The sequence below is a fragment of the Lycium barbarum genome, chromosome 7, assembly GCF_019175385.1.
Source record: "Lycium barbarum isolate Lr01 chromosome 7, ASM1917538v2, whole genome shotgun sequence".
NCBI classification, from domain to species: Eukaryota; Viridiplantae; Streptophyta; class Magnoliopsida; order Solanales; family Solanaceae; genus Lycium; species Lycium barbarum.
Window position 1 is genome coordinate 2,922,505 of NC_083343.1, and position 18,347 is coordinate 2,940,851.

The following is an 18,347-nucleotide window of genomic DNA, read 5'->3' on the forward strand; positions in this document are numbered from 1 at the left end:
ACAAAGTTATTAGACATTGTTTGTTGTAGACTTTTAAAAATCTCTTCACCGAAAATTCAAACTTTCCAAAACTTCATTTTTTCTTGTTTAAACCATGAACTTCCTTCTGTAGCAATAATATCTAGTCCGAGAGCAAATTATGTACTTCATTATTATCTTTTATAGAATCTTTAATTTGTAAAGCCGGACACATTGTCATGATATCGTCCCTGCAAGTGTTAACACTATAGATTAACAAATAGTCATCTTGAGGGATATACATAACATGCCAATAGTAAGAGTGGCCCGTAATAAAAGTAGATCATGTTGATTTAACAATATGAAGTTTTTATTCAAGTACGAACACCGAACTCCTCAATATGAACGTTTATAAGGTAATACATAAAATAAAATTATTTTAACACTTATTTCATATTTGTCCAATAATATAAAATAAAAACTCGTCATGTTCATCACGTATAATTAGATGCAAAACTCATAAAGTTGTATTTAACTCTATCTTCTTCATATGGTGCTATTGCAACCAAATTAAACACTGCATAATTTACCAAAAAAAAAAAAAATGAAATTAGGAGAGAACCTGAACAACCTGAGGAAGCAATGACAAATACTTCATAAAACTCCAATAATTCCATTACAAGAAAATTCGTACTCCCTATGCTTGTCTACTCTCCTTTCCCCACAAGCCATTATATTGTCCACCTCCATACATTACAAATCTAACTCTTTATTTCTATAACCCCTACTAAATGGTTAATGAGTCTATAATTATAATTAAAGTTTCTGTTCGTTTCTTTTGTAGTGCTCTAAATAGAGCTAATAGTATTCACATTGAAAGAAAACGTTTCAACTCTACATTAATTGATAGCACATTTTTAGTCTTCCTTCCAGAAAGAAGAAAAGATGAAACTATAACACAGATTGAAAAGCAAAACGGAAGACAACGAAGGCAAATGGAGGGTTTCTAGGAAAAGAAATAAATAGTACTAATAATGAGGAAAGATAAAAATTAAAAGCACCTAATTTTCTAAATTTTTTCGAGTAGTGAAAATATGTTGAGGTAAAAAAGGTGTAAAGACATGTATTTATAAGCTAAGAAATCATCTAAAAATTTAAATAGCTGAAACTTTAGAAAATGAGAAGTTGGACCAAAACGTAAATTCTTTTACATAAATCCACCAAAAGAACGTGTCCCTTTATTGCTCTCACATTTATATCACATAATTGTATTTTGGATAACTCTCTATCATTTAAGTGCTTTAAAGAATGATGAATACAATAATAATGTAAGAGAAGAGGCACATAAAAAATGAAATAAATAAAAAAAATTGTCAAAAAAAAGGAGAAAAAAGATAAATAGAAATGGAGGTCATAGAGAAGTGCCACATCACCTTATCTATGCCTAGCTTTATATTATATATAGATAAACCATATGTGTTGTCTAAACTTCTTCAAAGCATCTAATTAATGTTTTTTCCTTCAAAATTTCCAAGTAGTCCACCAAATGCAAGTTGAGATAATTTTTCACATTACTAGACTTACCTTCAAAATAAACCATTTGGGTTGTCTAGACTTCTTCAAAGAATCTAATTAATGTTTTTTCCTTCCAACTTTCCAAGTAGTACACCATATGCAAGTTAAGATAATTTTCCACATTACTAGACTTATCTTCAAAATGAACCATATGCGTTGTCTGGACTTCTTTAAAGCATCTAATTAATGTTTATTCCTTCCAACTTTCCAAGTAGTCTGCCATATGCAAGTTGAGATAATTTTCCACATTACTAGACTTATCTTCAAAATAAACCATATGTGTTGTCTAGACTTCTTCAAAGCATCTAATTAATGTTTTTTCCTTCAAAATTTCCAAGTAGTCCACCAAATGCAAGTTGAGATAATTTTCCACATTACTAGACTTATCTTCAAAATAAACCATGTGGGTTGTCTAGACTTCTTCAAAGCATCTAATTAATGTTTTTTTCCTTCAAACTTTCCAAGTAGTCCACCATGCAAGTTGAGATAATTTTCCACATTACTAGACTTACCTTCGATTTGGATTCTTCGGTCTGATCCAGTTATTAAGACAATTAAAAAGGTGTTTCCTTGTTCTGGGATCCTTTATCTTTCTTTTATTTTTAATCATTGGGTTTAGACATTACTTCGGTGCTTTTTAAATATAAACCATAAATGTTGTCTAGATTTCTTCAAAGCATCAAATTAATGTTTTTTCCTTCCAACTTTCCAAGTAGTCCACCATATACAAGTTGGATAATTTTCCACATTACTAGACTTACCTTCAAAATAAACCATATGTGTTGTCTAGACTTCTTCAAAGTGTCTACTTAATTTTTTTCCTTCGAACTTTCCAAGTAGTCCACCGTATGCAAGTTGAGATAATTTTCCACATTACTAGACTTACCTTCAAAATAAACCATATGTGTTGTCTAGACTTCTTCAAAGCGTCTAATTAATGTTTTTTCCTTCCAACTTTCCAAGTAGTCCACCGCATGCAAGTTGAGATAATTTTCCACATTACTAGACTTACCTTCAAAATAAACCATATGTGTTGTCTAGATTTCTTCAAAGCGTCTAATTAATTTTTTTTCCTTCCAACTTTCCAAGTTGTCCACCGTATGCAAGTTGAGATAATTTTCCACATTACTAGACTTACCTTCAAAATAAACCATATGTGTTGTCTAGGCTTCTTCAAAGCATCTAATTAATGTTTTTTCCTTCCAACTTTCCAAGCAGTCCACAAGTTGAGATAATTTTCCACATTACTAGACTTATCTTCAAAATAAACCATATGTGTTGTCTAGACTTCTTCAAAGCATCTAATTAATGCTTTTTCCTTCCAACTTTCCAAGTAGTCCACCATATTCAAGTTGAGATAATTTTCCACATTACTAGACTTACCTTCAAAATAAACCATATGTGTTGTCTAGACTTCTTCAAAGCATCTAATTAATGTTTTTTCCTTCCAACTTTCCAAGTAGTCCACCATATGCAAGTTGAGATAATTTTCCACATTACTAGACTTACCTTCAAAATAAACCATATGTGTTGTCTGGACTTCTTCAAAGCATCTCATTTATGTGTTTTTCTTCCAAATTTCCAAGTAGTCCACCATATGCAAGTTGAGATAATTTTCCACATTACTAGACTTACCTTCGAAATAAACCATATGTGTTGTCTAGAATTCTTCAAAAGATCTAATTAATGTTTATTCCTTCCAACTTTCCAAGTAGTCCACCATATGCAAGTTTAGATAATTTTCCACATTACTAGACATATCTTCAAAATAAACCATATGTGTTGTTCCAGCAAGCTAATACCTCCGCCACAGACCTTGGCATGGCCCATTTGATGCCTTTCATGATTAAGAATAGATTACATAGCTGAATAGTGACTCCACAATTAAAAAAACAGTGATTATACAAGATAACAATTTATGCCTTAGTTTAAATTTTAATTAATCAACTTAAATGGGAATGTAAACGCAGATCACACAAAAATCTCAAGGGATGTCTCACACTTTTCCTTCAAATAATCGAACCTCCTAACCCATTCTCTTGGTTTCACAGACCGTTTTGAAGTCAATTTTTTCCTTTTTCCAAAATGTTTTAAATATAGATCAAACTCTTTTTTCTGAAAAGTTTAGTTAACTAAGTTGCCTAACATGTCAGTTAAGATGATCCATTATTTGTATTGGGTGGCGACTCCAAAACATTTTCATAAAATTCTTTTTGAGTTACGAAAAGAATTTGATTGATGTTTAAAATTATTCTGGCAAAAGGAAAAAATTGACTCTGAAACAGTATCTGAAAACAAGAGAATAGGTTAGGAGGTTCAATTATCCAAGGTAAAGTTACTAAGTAGCCTTAAAAAGAATTGAGTTAACTAAGTACCATAACAAAGTGTTACATAGCAAACATTTCAGTGAAATTTTGGGTGCAATGATAGGTATGCAATTGATGCTTGAGTGTTATTGACTAGGACACGTATCCACCACCAGAATACTAATTGACTTTTGACACCACAAGGACTAAGACTCTTTCCTAGGTAAATGGCGTCAAGGTCAATTGACTGGCTTAAATTTTCCAACTATTATGACTATAAATGACAAGAGATTTTCCTTCCTTGTTCATTCACAGCAAGAAAATATGGAGAGCAACTCGTTTCAACACATCTTTATCATATTGTTCTTTCAACTTTTGTATTTCACTTGCATAGACTATCACTTCGTTTCCTCTTCTGGCACCTCTAGTGTAAGCACTTGCACTGAAACAGAGAAGAATGCACTGCTAAAGCTTAAAGAAAATCTTACAGATCCTTCTGACAGGCTATCTTCTTGGGTTGATGATCGAGAATGTTGTCAATGGCTTGGTGTAAGCTGTGATAACAAGAGCGGAAATGTCATAAAGATTGATCTCGGGAATAAATTCTCAAGAAACCATGAATTAGGAGGTGAGATTAATCCATCTTTACTCGAGTTACAACACTTGAGATATTTAGACTTGAGCATGAACAATTTTGGAGGAATACAAGTGCCTGAATTCATTGGTCAAATCAAAGAATTGAGGTATCTCAATCTTTCGGGGGCTTCTTTTTCTGGTTCATTGTCTCCATTTCTTGGGAACCTCTCAAATCTGCGAGTTCTTGATTTGAGTTTCTACTCGGATCAGCCAGCTGAGAAAAACCTTGAGTGGATAAAAGGACTTTCTTCTTTGGAACATTTAAATTTGGGAGGTTCAGATCTTAGCAAAGCTACTAATTCCTGGCTTCAGACAATCAATAATCATCTTCCTTCTCTCTTGGAGTTGCATTTGCCTCAATGTCAACTTCTAAACCTTCCATCTTCTCTTCCATATCTAAATGTTACTTCCCTTTTGGTACTTGATCTTTCCAACAATGCTTTCAACTCAAGTATTTTCCCTCGATGGATATTCAAACTTAGTAACCTTGTGCATCTTGACCTAAGCACCAACAATATCTATAGTGAACTGCCTGATGAGTTTGCAAAGCTCACTTCCCTTGAATATCTTGATCTATCTTCCAACTATGGTTTCAATGGGACACTCGAGAGAAGCTTTGGGAAACTATGCAATTTGAAGGCATTGATCCTCAATGACAACAACATCAGTGGAAACATTACTGATTTTATCGATGCCTTATTAGAATGCCAAAGCAACAACTTGGAGACATTGGACTTGAGTCGTAATGCATTGATTGGCAATCTTCCTGATACATTAGGCTACTTGAGGAAGTTAAAAGATCTTCAACTGAGGTACAACTCGCTGACAGGCACAATACCTGAAACTATAGGGCACTTATCATCCTTGGAGACACTCTACCTCACATCAAACAAAATGAGTGGGAACCTCACCCCTAATATCGGGCAGCTCAAGTCGATGATCTCATTGGACATCTCTGAGAATATGTGGGAAGGTATTGTCACAGAAGCCCATTTACTGAATCTTTCTAACTTGCAAGAATTTTCTGTTGGTGTTAAACTTGCTAAGAATATTACCTTGGCATTCAACATCAGCCCAAATTGGACTCCTTCTTTTAAGTTGACATTCTTGACCATTCAGTCATGTCAATTAGGCCCCAAATTCCCACATTGGCTGAAGGAACAGAATGAGCTCACTAGCATAATATTGAATACTGCTGGGATTTTAGATGCTGTACCAGATTGGTTTGTAGAGTTGGATTTGAAGCTTGATATTCTAGACATGGCTTACAATAACTTGACAGGGCAAGTTCCCAACAAATTTCAGTTCAACATGCCAGCCGATGTGGATTTAAGCACCAATCTTTTCGAGGGACCTCTCCCGTTATGGTCTTCTAATATTACATCGTTGGATCTGAGGAATAACCTATTTTCAGGACCTATTCCTCTCAGTATATGTGGAGTACTTCGTGATTTAACAGACTTGGACATCTCCAGGAACAACCTAAATGGCACCATTCCCTTGTGCATCGGTGATATCAATCAGTTGACTACTTTAGCCCTCGATAATAACCAACTTATCGGACAGTTTCCTGATTTCTGGGGTAAGCTACCATATCTTTATTTTATAGATATGTCAGAGAACCATCTATCCGGCCAAATTCCAGGCTCACTAGGTTCTCTATCTTCTCTGAGGTTCTTAAGACTCTCAGGCAACAATCTCTCTGGAGAATTGCCTTCGAGTTTGAGAAACTGCACGCGAATGATTAGCATTGATCTTAGTAATAATCGATTGTCAGGGGTAATCCCAGCTTGGCTAGGGGAAACAATGAGATCACTGCTAATCCTCAGTTTAAGTAAGAATAGGTTTTCCGGCCCCATTCCTTTACAAATGTGTAGCCTTTCAGGTCTTCACATACTGGACCTTTCAGGAAACAACTTATCTGGTTCTATCCCATCCTGTTTTGGCAATCTGGAAGCATTCAAGGTTGAGCTGACTGATGCAGAAGCTGAAAAATATCAAGGGAAACTGAAATTTGAGGCGAAAGGAAGAATACTTTATTATGATACTACCCTTTACCTAGTCAATAGTATCGATCTCTCGAGCAACAGTTTGTCAGGAGAAATCCCAGTAGAGATAACAAGCTTACACAAACTTTGGACCTTGAACTTGTCCAGGAACTATTTGACAGGAAATATACCGACAGATATTGGAAAGTTAAGATGGGTTGAAACCTTAGATCTTTCAATAAATCAGTTGTTAGGTCCTATCCCACCAAGCATAGCTAGTTTAGACTTTCTGACTCATTTTAACTTCTCTTACAATAAGTTGACAGGAAAAATTCCCACTAGTGCTCAGTTCCAAACCAAAGTTGATCCAACAATTTTCCAAGGAAATGCTGCACTTTGTGGTCCACCTTTGAAAGAATGTGATGGTGACAGGACTAAAACATCTGATAGTGGAACGGATGACGAAGGTGAAACCGATGATGAAGATAAACTTGAGAAAGTATGGTTCTTTGTTGTTGTTGGTTTGGGATACTCGTTTGGGTTCTGGGTATTTTTTGGCACTTTGGTCATCAAGAAAAGATGGAGAATTGCTTATTTCAGATTTATAGAGACATGCATTTTGGAGTTCAAGGAATGGTCATGGAGTTTTCAGCATAAAATGGTAGGATATTTAACGTGTAGAAGAAACACTTAGGAAAATGTTGAAAAGTGTTTGTCAACTTTAGCAAGGTATTCAATAAGTGGAGCTATAGGAGTTTGTCTCTGCTATTCTGTTATAATTTATGTTTTAGTTTCAGTATAGCACATATTCTGTTATAATTTATGCTTTAGTTTTAGTATAGGACATATTACTTACTTTTCTATATGAAATAGTGTGAACCAATGCTACCTAAATGTTTATCTTAGTTCCTAAAATCAGCACAAGAAAGAACTAGAGAAAATGTATAAACTGCTTTTCATGGATTCAAAGTAAAGATTTCATGAATTTGCAAATTTCATGGGCAAATTTAAGTACTTATTTCATAAGTTAGAAAGTTCTCACCTAAATGTTTAACTTATTTGCTAATATTGAATAAATCAAGAGCATCTTTCATTCCCCCACACCCCTACCTCCGACAGGTGCTATACGCACTTAGATAACTTATTCAGGAAGATCATAGGACATTGTAAATGACCATACACTAGATTCTTATCCCTACTTTAACTTTAACACAAACTAAAAGTTGTGGAAAAGTTTTCCAGTGTTCTCTGGTGCTACGAGAGAATGTATCATTGACTACATCGAAAATAGAGCTCAAACTAAGAATCAGATGGGGAATGTTCACACGACTATGTGTTTGTAGTGCATGTCATCAATGAATTGTAGGCTATCGAAACCTTTTTTCATCAATGAATTGTAGGCTATCGAAACTTTTTTTTCTCCCTTCAGGGGTAAAGATAAAGCACGGAGAAATTGCAACATTTTAAGTAAACGGTTGAGTTTGTAGTAGTAAAGAGGGAAAGAGATGTTAAAATATCTAGTTCAGCAAAGAAATTAAGAGGGAAAGATATGTTAAAAAACAGATTTAAATGGGTGAGATCAAAATAAAGCTCAAGCATTGTCCAAGTTCCATCAAATAATCATAACAATAAGATATTCAACCAACAAAAAAGGAACCTTCTTCTTCTATTGCCTTCAAAACTTTCTTGATATCAATTACATCTACTGAGAAAGTGTAAAGTTGTTAAAACTGATATATCTACTCAACAGAATTAAAATTAAACAACTGTACTGTGAAAATTAAGAGTCAATTATTGAAACTAACTTACAGAAAATAGACCTCAAAATTCCAATAGTCCAATTTGAAGACTAACTCCAATTGTCTTTTCCTATTCAAGCTTGATGAACATTGAACATAGACAGTGAGCAGAGTCCTACAACTTTAATGTTTGATGCATCTTGTCATGGAGCAGCCCCTTGATTCAGTGCTAGATATAGAAGAAACAGAAAATTGCTTAAAATATTCATATCCATAAGGAGAAAAAGTAAAGGGGATTCATCATTTTTCTTTGGAGGTAGTAAAACTAGAGGAATCGCTAGAACGTTCTTCTCCAAAAGTAGAAAAAAACATCGCATGTGAAGAAGGATTCTATCACACCCCACCCTTGGTAAGGAGTGATTGGCACTCGGCACCCTACGGGAACCGAGCGAACTAACTTATAACTTGCATCCTTCTTGTCTCGAATGATAAAAATACGGCTAAGGGATAAATATGAACATAATATCATGCATAAATATATGTGCAATGGGCTACGATGCCAACATAACTACCGACACAACATAACCAAGCTATACGCAGGACCTGTCTGCAAAGCCTCTATGAACATGACTGAAATATACAAGTCTATATATATATATATATATAGACTTAGGCTCGACAATGCTCCAGGAAGAAGTGGAGCCACCAAACGTAACTGGTACCTGAAGGCAACCTACGATGAAAGATCCTTGTCTCATTTATCTACACTTGCGGGCATGAACGCAACATCCACAAGAAGGGACATCAGTACGAACAATGTACTGAGTATGTAAGGCACGAATAGTAACATGATATAAGAATTAAGAAAGAGGGAATCCTGATGACATAGCTCTATCGCACGATCCAAGATGAGAAAATAAGGTCAATCATTCCTAAATGCCTTACAGCCTCCTGTTTATAAGTGTGGTGCACTGCACACCATAAACAAGACTCTGCTAGACACGACTTGCAGACAACCTTAGGACAGAACTGCTCTGATACCAATTTGTCACACCTTACCCTTGGTAAGGCGTGACTGGCACCCGGCACCCTACGGGAACCGAGCGAACCAACTTATAACTTGCATCCTTCTTATCTCGAATGGTAAAAATATGGCTAAGGGATAACTATGAACATAATATCATGCATAAATATATGTGCAATGGGCTACGATGCCAATATAACTACAGACACAACATAACTAAGCTATACGCAGGAACTGTCTACAAAGCCTCTATGAACATGACTGAAATATACAAGTAGGGACAAGGCCCCCGAGATACCTTAACGCAATTCATATATATATATATAGACTTAGGCTCGGAAATGCTCCAGGAAGAAGTGGAGCCACCAAACGTAACTGGTACCTGAAGGCAGCCTATGATGAAAGATCCTCGTCTTATCCATCTACACCTGCGGGCATGAATGCAGCGTTCATAAGAAGGGACGTCATTACAAATAATGTACTGAGTATGTAAGACATGAATAGTAACATGATATAAGAATGAAGATAAAATAAGATAAAGTGAGCAATTATACCTCGTACACTTCCTGAGATTTCTGTCAAGTAAATTAACTTGTCTATAGGAAAAACATTTGATACACATCCATACACAATATACCCATATTTGCATTCACATACATTTACTATACATACATCTATCATATCCGTACCTGGCCCTGTCGGGACTCGGTGTCATCCGTACCCGGCCTTTTCGGGATTCGGTGTCATCCGTACTTAGCCCTTTCTAGACTCAGTGTCATCCGTACCCAACTGATCAGTGGGAGTGCAATGCATACATACATACATATATAAACATAAAAAAAAAATACATAAATGAAATCAGCATCATAATTAGCATTATCATTATCACTGTATCATTCCTTGAAGGATCACCATCGTAAGATGAAATCGATAATGTCACGAGAGTATCGAGAACCATGAACTTAGATAGCATTAGAAATAGAATCGTCATCACTATATCTCACCTCGAAAGAACAAGTATTATGAGGTGAGATCAATCACAAAGAACAGTCTCAAGATCATGAGTAAGCTCAATAATATCGTAAGGATCATGAGATTCATAGACTTGTAGAATTTGTGGAAGCAAGGATATTATGGATATGGCACAAAGGTTTATAACAAAAGAATCATGCCTTTAGAAAGAAAGGGTTTAGCCTTACCATACCATTCGGTCTTCTTAGTTACTCAATGGTTATCCTTCCAAGCTCATAACTCTACATATAAAACCATGAATACTAATGTTAGTCTTATCGTCAGATGCTTATCTTAAGCCTTCAAATTAAACTCCTTTAGAATCTGCTAAAATTCGGGCAGCATCTCCCCTGTTTATATGCCTAGCCCGAAATCACAATCCAGCAACCAACAATAAAAATAACAATACCAATATCAACAATATCATTTCCAACACCATCATGTTCCATAAACATCCCACACGATGTTTTCCAAGTTCCACAACTAACCAACTCATTATACGACTATTTAACAACTTTATATATGTAAATAAACCGACACTAACATTAATAATAAGAGATTCATACCTTACTCCCAATATTATTGCTATATCTTCACTTTTCTTCTTGAACTTGCGCCAAAACGCATCGCTGTACGATTTTGTAATCGCAACTATACGCTGGTCGGGCCAGAATTTGGGGATTCTAGCTTATTTAGGCTTAATATTTGATATATGGAAATTGGTGGAAGTTTCCAAATTTTGAAGGAGGCTTAGAGGGTGTTTTTTGATGAAAAATAAGGGGTAAAACCCCTTTTAAAGAATTCTAGAGTCGGTACTATAGCAAGTACCGCAACAGTTACTATAGCAGTGCGGCTATTGTAGCACGTTGGTTACTGTAGCACTCATTTTTGCTCTACCAGCCTAACTCATAACATCCAGGGGCGGACCCATGTGTAAAGTTTGGGTGCTCCGGCACCCATTAAACTTAATCACGGAGTGTATAATTGTATGGAAAATATAAAGGAAACAGATATAAATAGTTAATAGAGCACCCCCGAACTCAAAATTCCTGAGTCCAGCACCCCCGAACTCAAAATCCTGGGTCCGCCTCTGATAACATCCATAATTCTATCCTCCGATGTCGTATTTATGAGCGGTTTATTGCGTTAGAAACTAGACTCGACGAACTTCATTTTAGGCTTTTGAGACACCTTAAAGCTCCTAATATACTAGGAGATATACCCCTCCAAAGTTGACCCAAAATTCTGTTCAAAATTCTACTAATCTCCAAATTTTCGACAAACTTATTTTCTTCAATTTTCTTGGTCCCGGAACATTCCGAAGCTCTCCATACATGATACTTATCATTAGTCATATTTGATAATAGTCATTTCCTTTGGTTCCAAGGTTGTCCTTACCGGTTAGAACTTACGAGATCGTAATTCATCCTCTACTCACACTATACACTTAATAATGCTTCGTTCCTCATAATCCAAAATTGTTTTACTTAGTCATAGCTCGACATACTTACGTTCAAATTTAAGAAGTGCTTCTCTGAAAGTAAGGGGTGTAACAAATTCCTCTAACCATCAACTTCAGCACTTCTATCTAAACACGTATCTTATTCGTATTCAGATTAATAGTTTTCATTCATGTAAGGCAGGAAGTCACGCTAGCTTGTATGGTCAACCGGACAACAATGAGAGAGAGAGAGATAGAGAGAGAGTCGAGCTTGGAGATAGATTGTGTTACGAATATATTTTTCCTTCATTCGGGCAAGCAGCCAAACCCGACATATCCAATTCCACTGCGATCAATAACGTGGAGAGGTATGGTGGAGTATCTTAAGGCATTGGTTTGCTAAATCGACGTACAAGAAGACTGTGTCATGGATTCGAATCCCATTTCCTCTAGCATGGAAATAAAAGGATCGAGCGAACTACTAATTAAGTCGGAAATACAGGATGTATTTCAACTAAATGCTCTGGATCAAGCCTAAAAGTGTTTTTCAACTACTTTTAATCAGCTAACCCAAATGGGCTCTAAATCTGGTTCTCCATAACTAGAAACATCAAATCCACCTACCACCCAAGCCACACTAAATTCGAGATATAGGGATAAAAATTTACCATAGGATTCTCGCGAAATAGTGTGGGAACTCAATAATATTAGCACTAAAAGCTCTTTCCTTTTACTTGATAATTAGCCAATCTAACTTTTAGTTATTTGTATGAACAATGAGGATTCATAAACATCAATTTGAACTGATCAACTGAAACCAAAATCGAGTTTCGTCACCGAATCGTGTATGCTGTTACCCTAATTGCATGCAGAGTAACATGATCGCCATGAATATGCATGCACGATTCAAGTTTGATTTTCTCTGTGAACTCAACTAGTCTTTGTATAACATGTTAGCTGATAAGAAGGCTTAGCCGACAGTGGTTGATCTAGGATAATGTAGTTGGAATTTGAACATGAAACCTGAAGGTGAATTTTGAAGCCCGTGAACTATTGAGTCAACCCACTACTAAAAACAGATGTTTTTCCATCGACATTCAATGAAAAATTTATGCTATAAAACATGATTTTTTTCACCTCATTCCCACTGAACCAGCTCACCAAGAAAACGCATGGTGGAAAACAAGTTCCCATTGAAATGCTAGAAAACTTTTTAATTTTTCCGTGTGAAAACACTATTTTTTAGGTTTTTCCCCACCGGCATTCAGTGGGAAATAACCACTAAACATTTTTCAGTGGGAAAATAGAGATATTCTATTAGTGACCCCGAATCTTGTGTTTACGAGATAAAAAATCTATATATGTGTATAAAAGATAAAAAATAAATACCATACAATGTAATTTTTTGTCGAGGAGGTTGGGGTTAACACCCTCCCCCCCCCCCCCCCCCCCAACATCCTCCCCTGTTAGTTGGTGTTTGGACATTAAATTAATAGAATATTTGAATTAAAGTAGTAGAATTTCAATATTTGAAAGTCTGAAGTTGTGCTTGGATACGCATTTAAGCTTTTTGAAAAAATATGGAAAATTTTATAAGTGAAAAAATACTTGAAAATTTTATCAAATCACTTTTCCAAAAATTGAAACTCGTTTTTTTTTTTTCTTCAGAAAAAGAAAGGGATTAAAAAATGAGGTCAATAATAGTGTGAGATTCTTTGCAGCATTTAATGTGTAATTTAGTCGGCCTAGATTTCCCCCAAAAGGTGGTTTTTGGAACTAACTAGGTGCCCTTTAGATTGTTATTTTTTTTTGGATTATTAATGATAAATATTCACAGTTATTAAAAAAAAAAATAGTGTGAGATTCTTATAGGCATATTGTTTAAGACTTTTTCTTCTTTTATTTAGCACTAGTGTACTTATCTGCGCTTCGCACGATAGGGAAAGAATTATTTTGCACATATAATCATAGATTTAATGAAAGAAAATAAAAGATACAAAAAGTTTGATGTAAATAAATAAAAATATAGATAATCTCTACATTTTGTTTAAAAAATTTATTCTTCCAAGGAAATAAATTTTTACAGATAAATGCACAAAAAGTGAAACATGCTAATAAGTATAACGATTGTAGATTTACTAAAAAGTAAGAGAAAAATATGAAGAAAAAAAGACAATAGAGGGCAATAAAAACATAACAGTTTTGTCGGCCTTAAACCTCTCTAAGAACATTGACTTAATACAAACAAAAAAAATTAAAATTTCAAAAAGATTACAAACCAAAAAGTACGAAGTAAAACAATTTAAGAAAACTAATGATATTTACATGTCGATCAATAAAACAGTAAGGAATAATTTTAACGCCAACCCTTTTTTTTTTTTTTAATAATTACTCTTTAAATACACAAATATATTGAATACATTGTCCATAAAAAAAATATGAATGCACGTGCTTGTTTTTTTTTTATCCCTTTTCGAATCTTGTACGGCATTTATAATTTGTTGATTTGGTAGAGCCTGAAACAACAAATACACATATGCCAACCTATAAATCTGTCCAGAAAAAAAAAATCAATCCAACCCAAATCACAATGTCACCAAATAAAACAAATATTCATCCAGTTAGAGTTAAAACCAATTTCTAAAAAAGAAAAGCAACCATGGGACAGTTTAACACCTTAAGTTAAAAGGGAAAAATTATATTCCTTCCGTCCCAAATTATGTAACTAATTTGGCTTATCGAGAGTTAATTTGACTAATTTTGTAAAATGTTTGTTGGATTAAATCAACTCAATATTATAAAATTGAAATATAGCTATCTTTTCATGTCAATACAATAAAATTTAGTTTCAAATTAAAATACTGATCAAATTAAAGTTTACATAAATTTAACTCTTAAGAAGCCAAAAATGTCACATAAATTCGGATAGAGGAACTACACCTTTTCCAGTTTCTAAGAATTTGAGAACAATCTTGTATTTGATGGTGTAACGCTCTTCATACCAAATTATTGCTAAACTCTCGTGAATCTTCTTTTGCAATCAAGACACGAAAGCAAAGACCTGTTAGCTTACCCCAATCAAATAAGCTAGTTTTTACAATCAGAGAGAGCAATTGGTATTATAAATAAAGATGGGAAGAAGATGATGAATGAAGAAGAAATACAAAAATTAAAATTGACAAAACTTATAAACCCAGCCTTATATAAAATGTATGAGTTATGGAGAAAAAACTCTTACAATTAATATGTCAACTGAGGTGTGATCGTATTATGTTTTCTACACCTTAATACACCTAAAGAAAAAAGATAGTGAAATAACAATTTACAGAAACAAAAACAGTAGGAGTTATAAGAAAAAAAAATGAGGACCTGGAGGTTGGGACTAAGGGTAAAAATCATTTTAGTCCTCCAACTTTACTTTAAAATCAAAGACCTTCCACAACATTGAACAATCGACATTTTCATCCTTTTATCTCAACTTCTCCGACCATTGATTGGTAACTTTATATTATTTGACCGATCATCAAAGGAGTAAAAGAGAATTTCATTTATATATTTTTTATTAATTAGGGAGTACCCTAATTAATAATATATAAATGTTTTACAGTTTCCTCCGTCAATTAATTCTAATGCTTTGTGCCGTCTTCAATTTTTCTCCATAGCTAGAGCAGTTCTTCATATTTTCGGAGAACCTTTCAAACCCTTGTAACCTTCCGAGTTTGAAAGGTGCCCTGAAAATATGAAGAACTGCTTAGGTTATGACGAAAAATTGAAGACGACAAAAAGTGTTAAAATTAATTAACGGAGAAAACTATGAAAAATTTATATATTATTAAATAGGATACTAACTAATTAATTAAAAATATAAGTGAAATTTCCTTTTACCTCTTTCATGACAATCAAATAATATAAAGTTACCGGTCAATGTACGGAAGTTGAGATAAGAGGATGAAAATATCAATTGTTCAATGTTGGGAGAGGTCTTTGATTTTTAAAGTAAAATTAGAAGACTAAAATGATTTTTACCCTCAGACTAATCACCATGGAAAATAAAAAACCAAACCCTTGAAATGACTCATTCTTCTATTACCAAAATAAAGGAGGAGCAGTAACGACAGGTGGAAACTTTTAGGCTTCTTCCAAAAAATTTGTAACAGTTAAATCGTGCGTTCAGACTTTAGGGGAAGAGTCCGTAGAGGACTACATGTCCTCCTCATTTAATAATGCAATTAATTCCTTCTCATTTAATAATGTAATTATTAAGCCATTTTTAGATTTTAAAAAAATAGAAAATTAGAGAAAAAAGCAAAAAAATCACAAAAAAAAATAAATAGCAATGCTGGTCATAGATAGGTGTCACATCACCTTGTCTATGCCTAACTTTATATTATACTAGCAAACTAACCCGCCCTTCACGCTGTCACAAGAGAAATTAAATGTTTCTATTAATTGTTATTATAAGAATTGTATCTTCATGACAATAAAACATTTTACACTTTCAGTGTTCTAGTATTTCCTTACAACATTAAGATTCAGACTTAAAAAATGAATAGACATAATGATTGAGATCTTAATAATTAGGATTAAGTCCTTTACTAAGTGAAAACAAATGAAGCCTTAGTGCAGAGAGTAATCGGAGAAAGATTCTGTAATTACAATATTTATTTTGGGAAAATTGATAAAAGAATTTTTGAAATAGTTCTGTCAGTCTATAAGTTAAAGTGAAACCCAAAACTTCAAATACAGAACCTCTAGCTTTGTCTAAATAAAACAGTCCTACATCTTACTATTAGACAGGTAGCCTTTAACAATGGGCAGCAAATAATATACTATTCTCCTTGTTGATTTTACCTAGACTTCCATTTTGGGGAGAGTTAGAGTTATCTCATACCGTTTCTGGTGAAGAAAACAGAGGGACGGGTCTTCTCTATTTTGCCTTCAAGCAACGTTTCGGCCAGGGTTTTTATTTTTTCTGAGTAATAATAATTGAAGAATAAATTTTAAAAAGGAGATAAAAGATAAATATGTTTCCTGGTCATATAGAATGCCACGTGGGCCTTTGGCCTGCTTATATATATATATATATATGCAAATATGAGTAGTATTGTCTACTGAAAGGTAAACTTTAATAGGACATTTATAAAACTAACACTAAATATTTGGCCGTTAAATTTCAAATATCCACGACTACTAGATGGGTTTTTCTCAAATACACATGGAAGATGAATATGCAAGATTGGACAAGATTAGAAATGATCACATTCAATAGAAGGTGCAAGTAGCATATATTGAGGATAAAATAAGAGAAGGTCGTTTGAAATGATTCAATCACATGTATCTTGCATTGATCTACAGATACACTAACCTATGGATGCAAAATCGTGGTGAGTGTAGGTATTAAATGGAGACGAGATAGATTTCAAATCAAATGAAAATAAGCTATCTTGAAAAACTTACAAATTACAATCACTTGAAACTGCCACTTTACCCCATTGTTAACTTTCAGGTGCGAATCCAAATTTAATTTAGTTGGATCCTAAAAGCACATATACCGAATATCGAATAGAAAAATAAAAATAATAATTGAGGAACTCTATCTATCCTGCCATAATCATTTGGTGGTCGAAAACTGGGCTGAATTTGTACATTAATATTGAGGCACGTGAATCCACGTTCTCTTCGTAAAATTAGATATTTTATGTATATATTTTTGAAAATTGGGAAAATATTATCCTTTGGTACTCATGCCACACGAAGGCTAAATGGTGCACTTAATTAAAGGTTGAGTTATTTACCTGAAAGACCAGTGATTGATTCCCACTAGATACATTTTTTTAAAGTGGTACACTCATGTTCTAAAAATTTTAGATTTGATTCTAATGGAAAACTATTAGTTATCTGAGTACGAGTACAAGTTTGATCAGGTCTTTTTCATATTTTGTCTCACATAAAAAATGCATCCATACTAAAGAATCCAAGGGGATCAGAGATGATGCCATGATGGATCTGGAATCTTAATTAAACACATATTTACAGTTTTTAACCTTAAATTAAGGGAGCCACAAGGATATATATATATATATATATATATATTCTTAAAATCAGGATTCATGGATTCAAGTCTCCTTTAAATTAGAGTAATTTGTAATTATTTATTAATTCTTCTTCCCCAAATATTACATGATTTTTATGAATTTCACAGATATGTGCTTATTATTTTTATTTCTAACAAACTAAAAATTAACTCTCTCCAATTGTGAATATTTCCATTATATATATTTGGGGAAGAAGAGTTAATTAAAGAAATGTTTCATTAAAGAAACACCTTTGAAGTCGTTCTTGCATAAGTTAACACATAGTAGATTCATCAGGACCAGTTTAGTTTCATCTTTTGTTGTTTAATCCTTCGATATTTGATGTCTTACTCACTCGACTAATCTTGAATTTCATGCGCTGTGATAGGTCCACTAATTAAGGGAGTAAGCCTCTCCTTACTGAAATATTCTCCGTTCACAAGGCGTACCTCATAGAAATGGAGCCAAAATTTTAAAATCATCGGCGCTGAACATACCACCGAATCATTGGCTCGTTTGAGTTACTGAGTTCGCAATTAAATATCTATACATAATTAATGAATTTCCTAAGAAAAATATAGGATAAGTAAAATGC

The 18,347-nt window shown here is 33.9% G+C and overlaps 1 protein-coding gene across 1 annotated transcript; it reads left to right on the plus strand.

Moving 5' to 3' along the window:
- The first annotated feature begins 4,109 nt into the window (after positions 1–4,109).
- On the plus strand, positions 4,110–7,157 carry LOC132602762 (receptor-like protein EIX2). The gene has a single exon (XM_060315535.1). The coding sequence runs from the start codon at positions 4,110–4,112 to the stop codon at positions 7,155–7,157; it is 3,048 nt and encodes a 1,015-aa protein (XP_060171518.1).
- Positions 7,158–18,347: the final 11,190 nt, after the last annotated feature.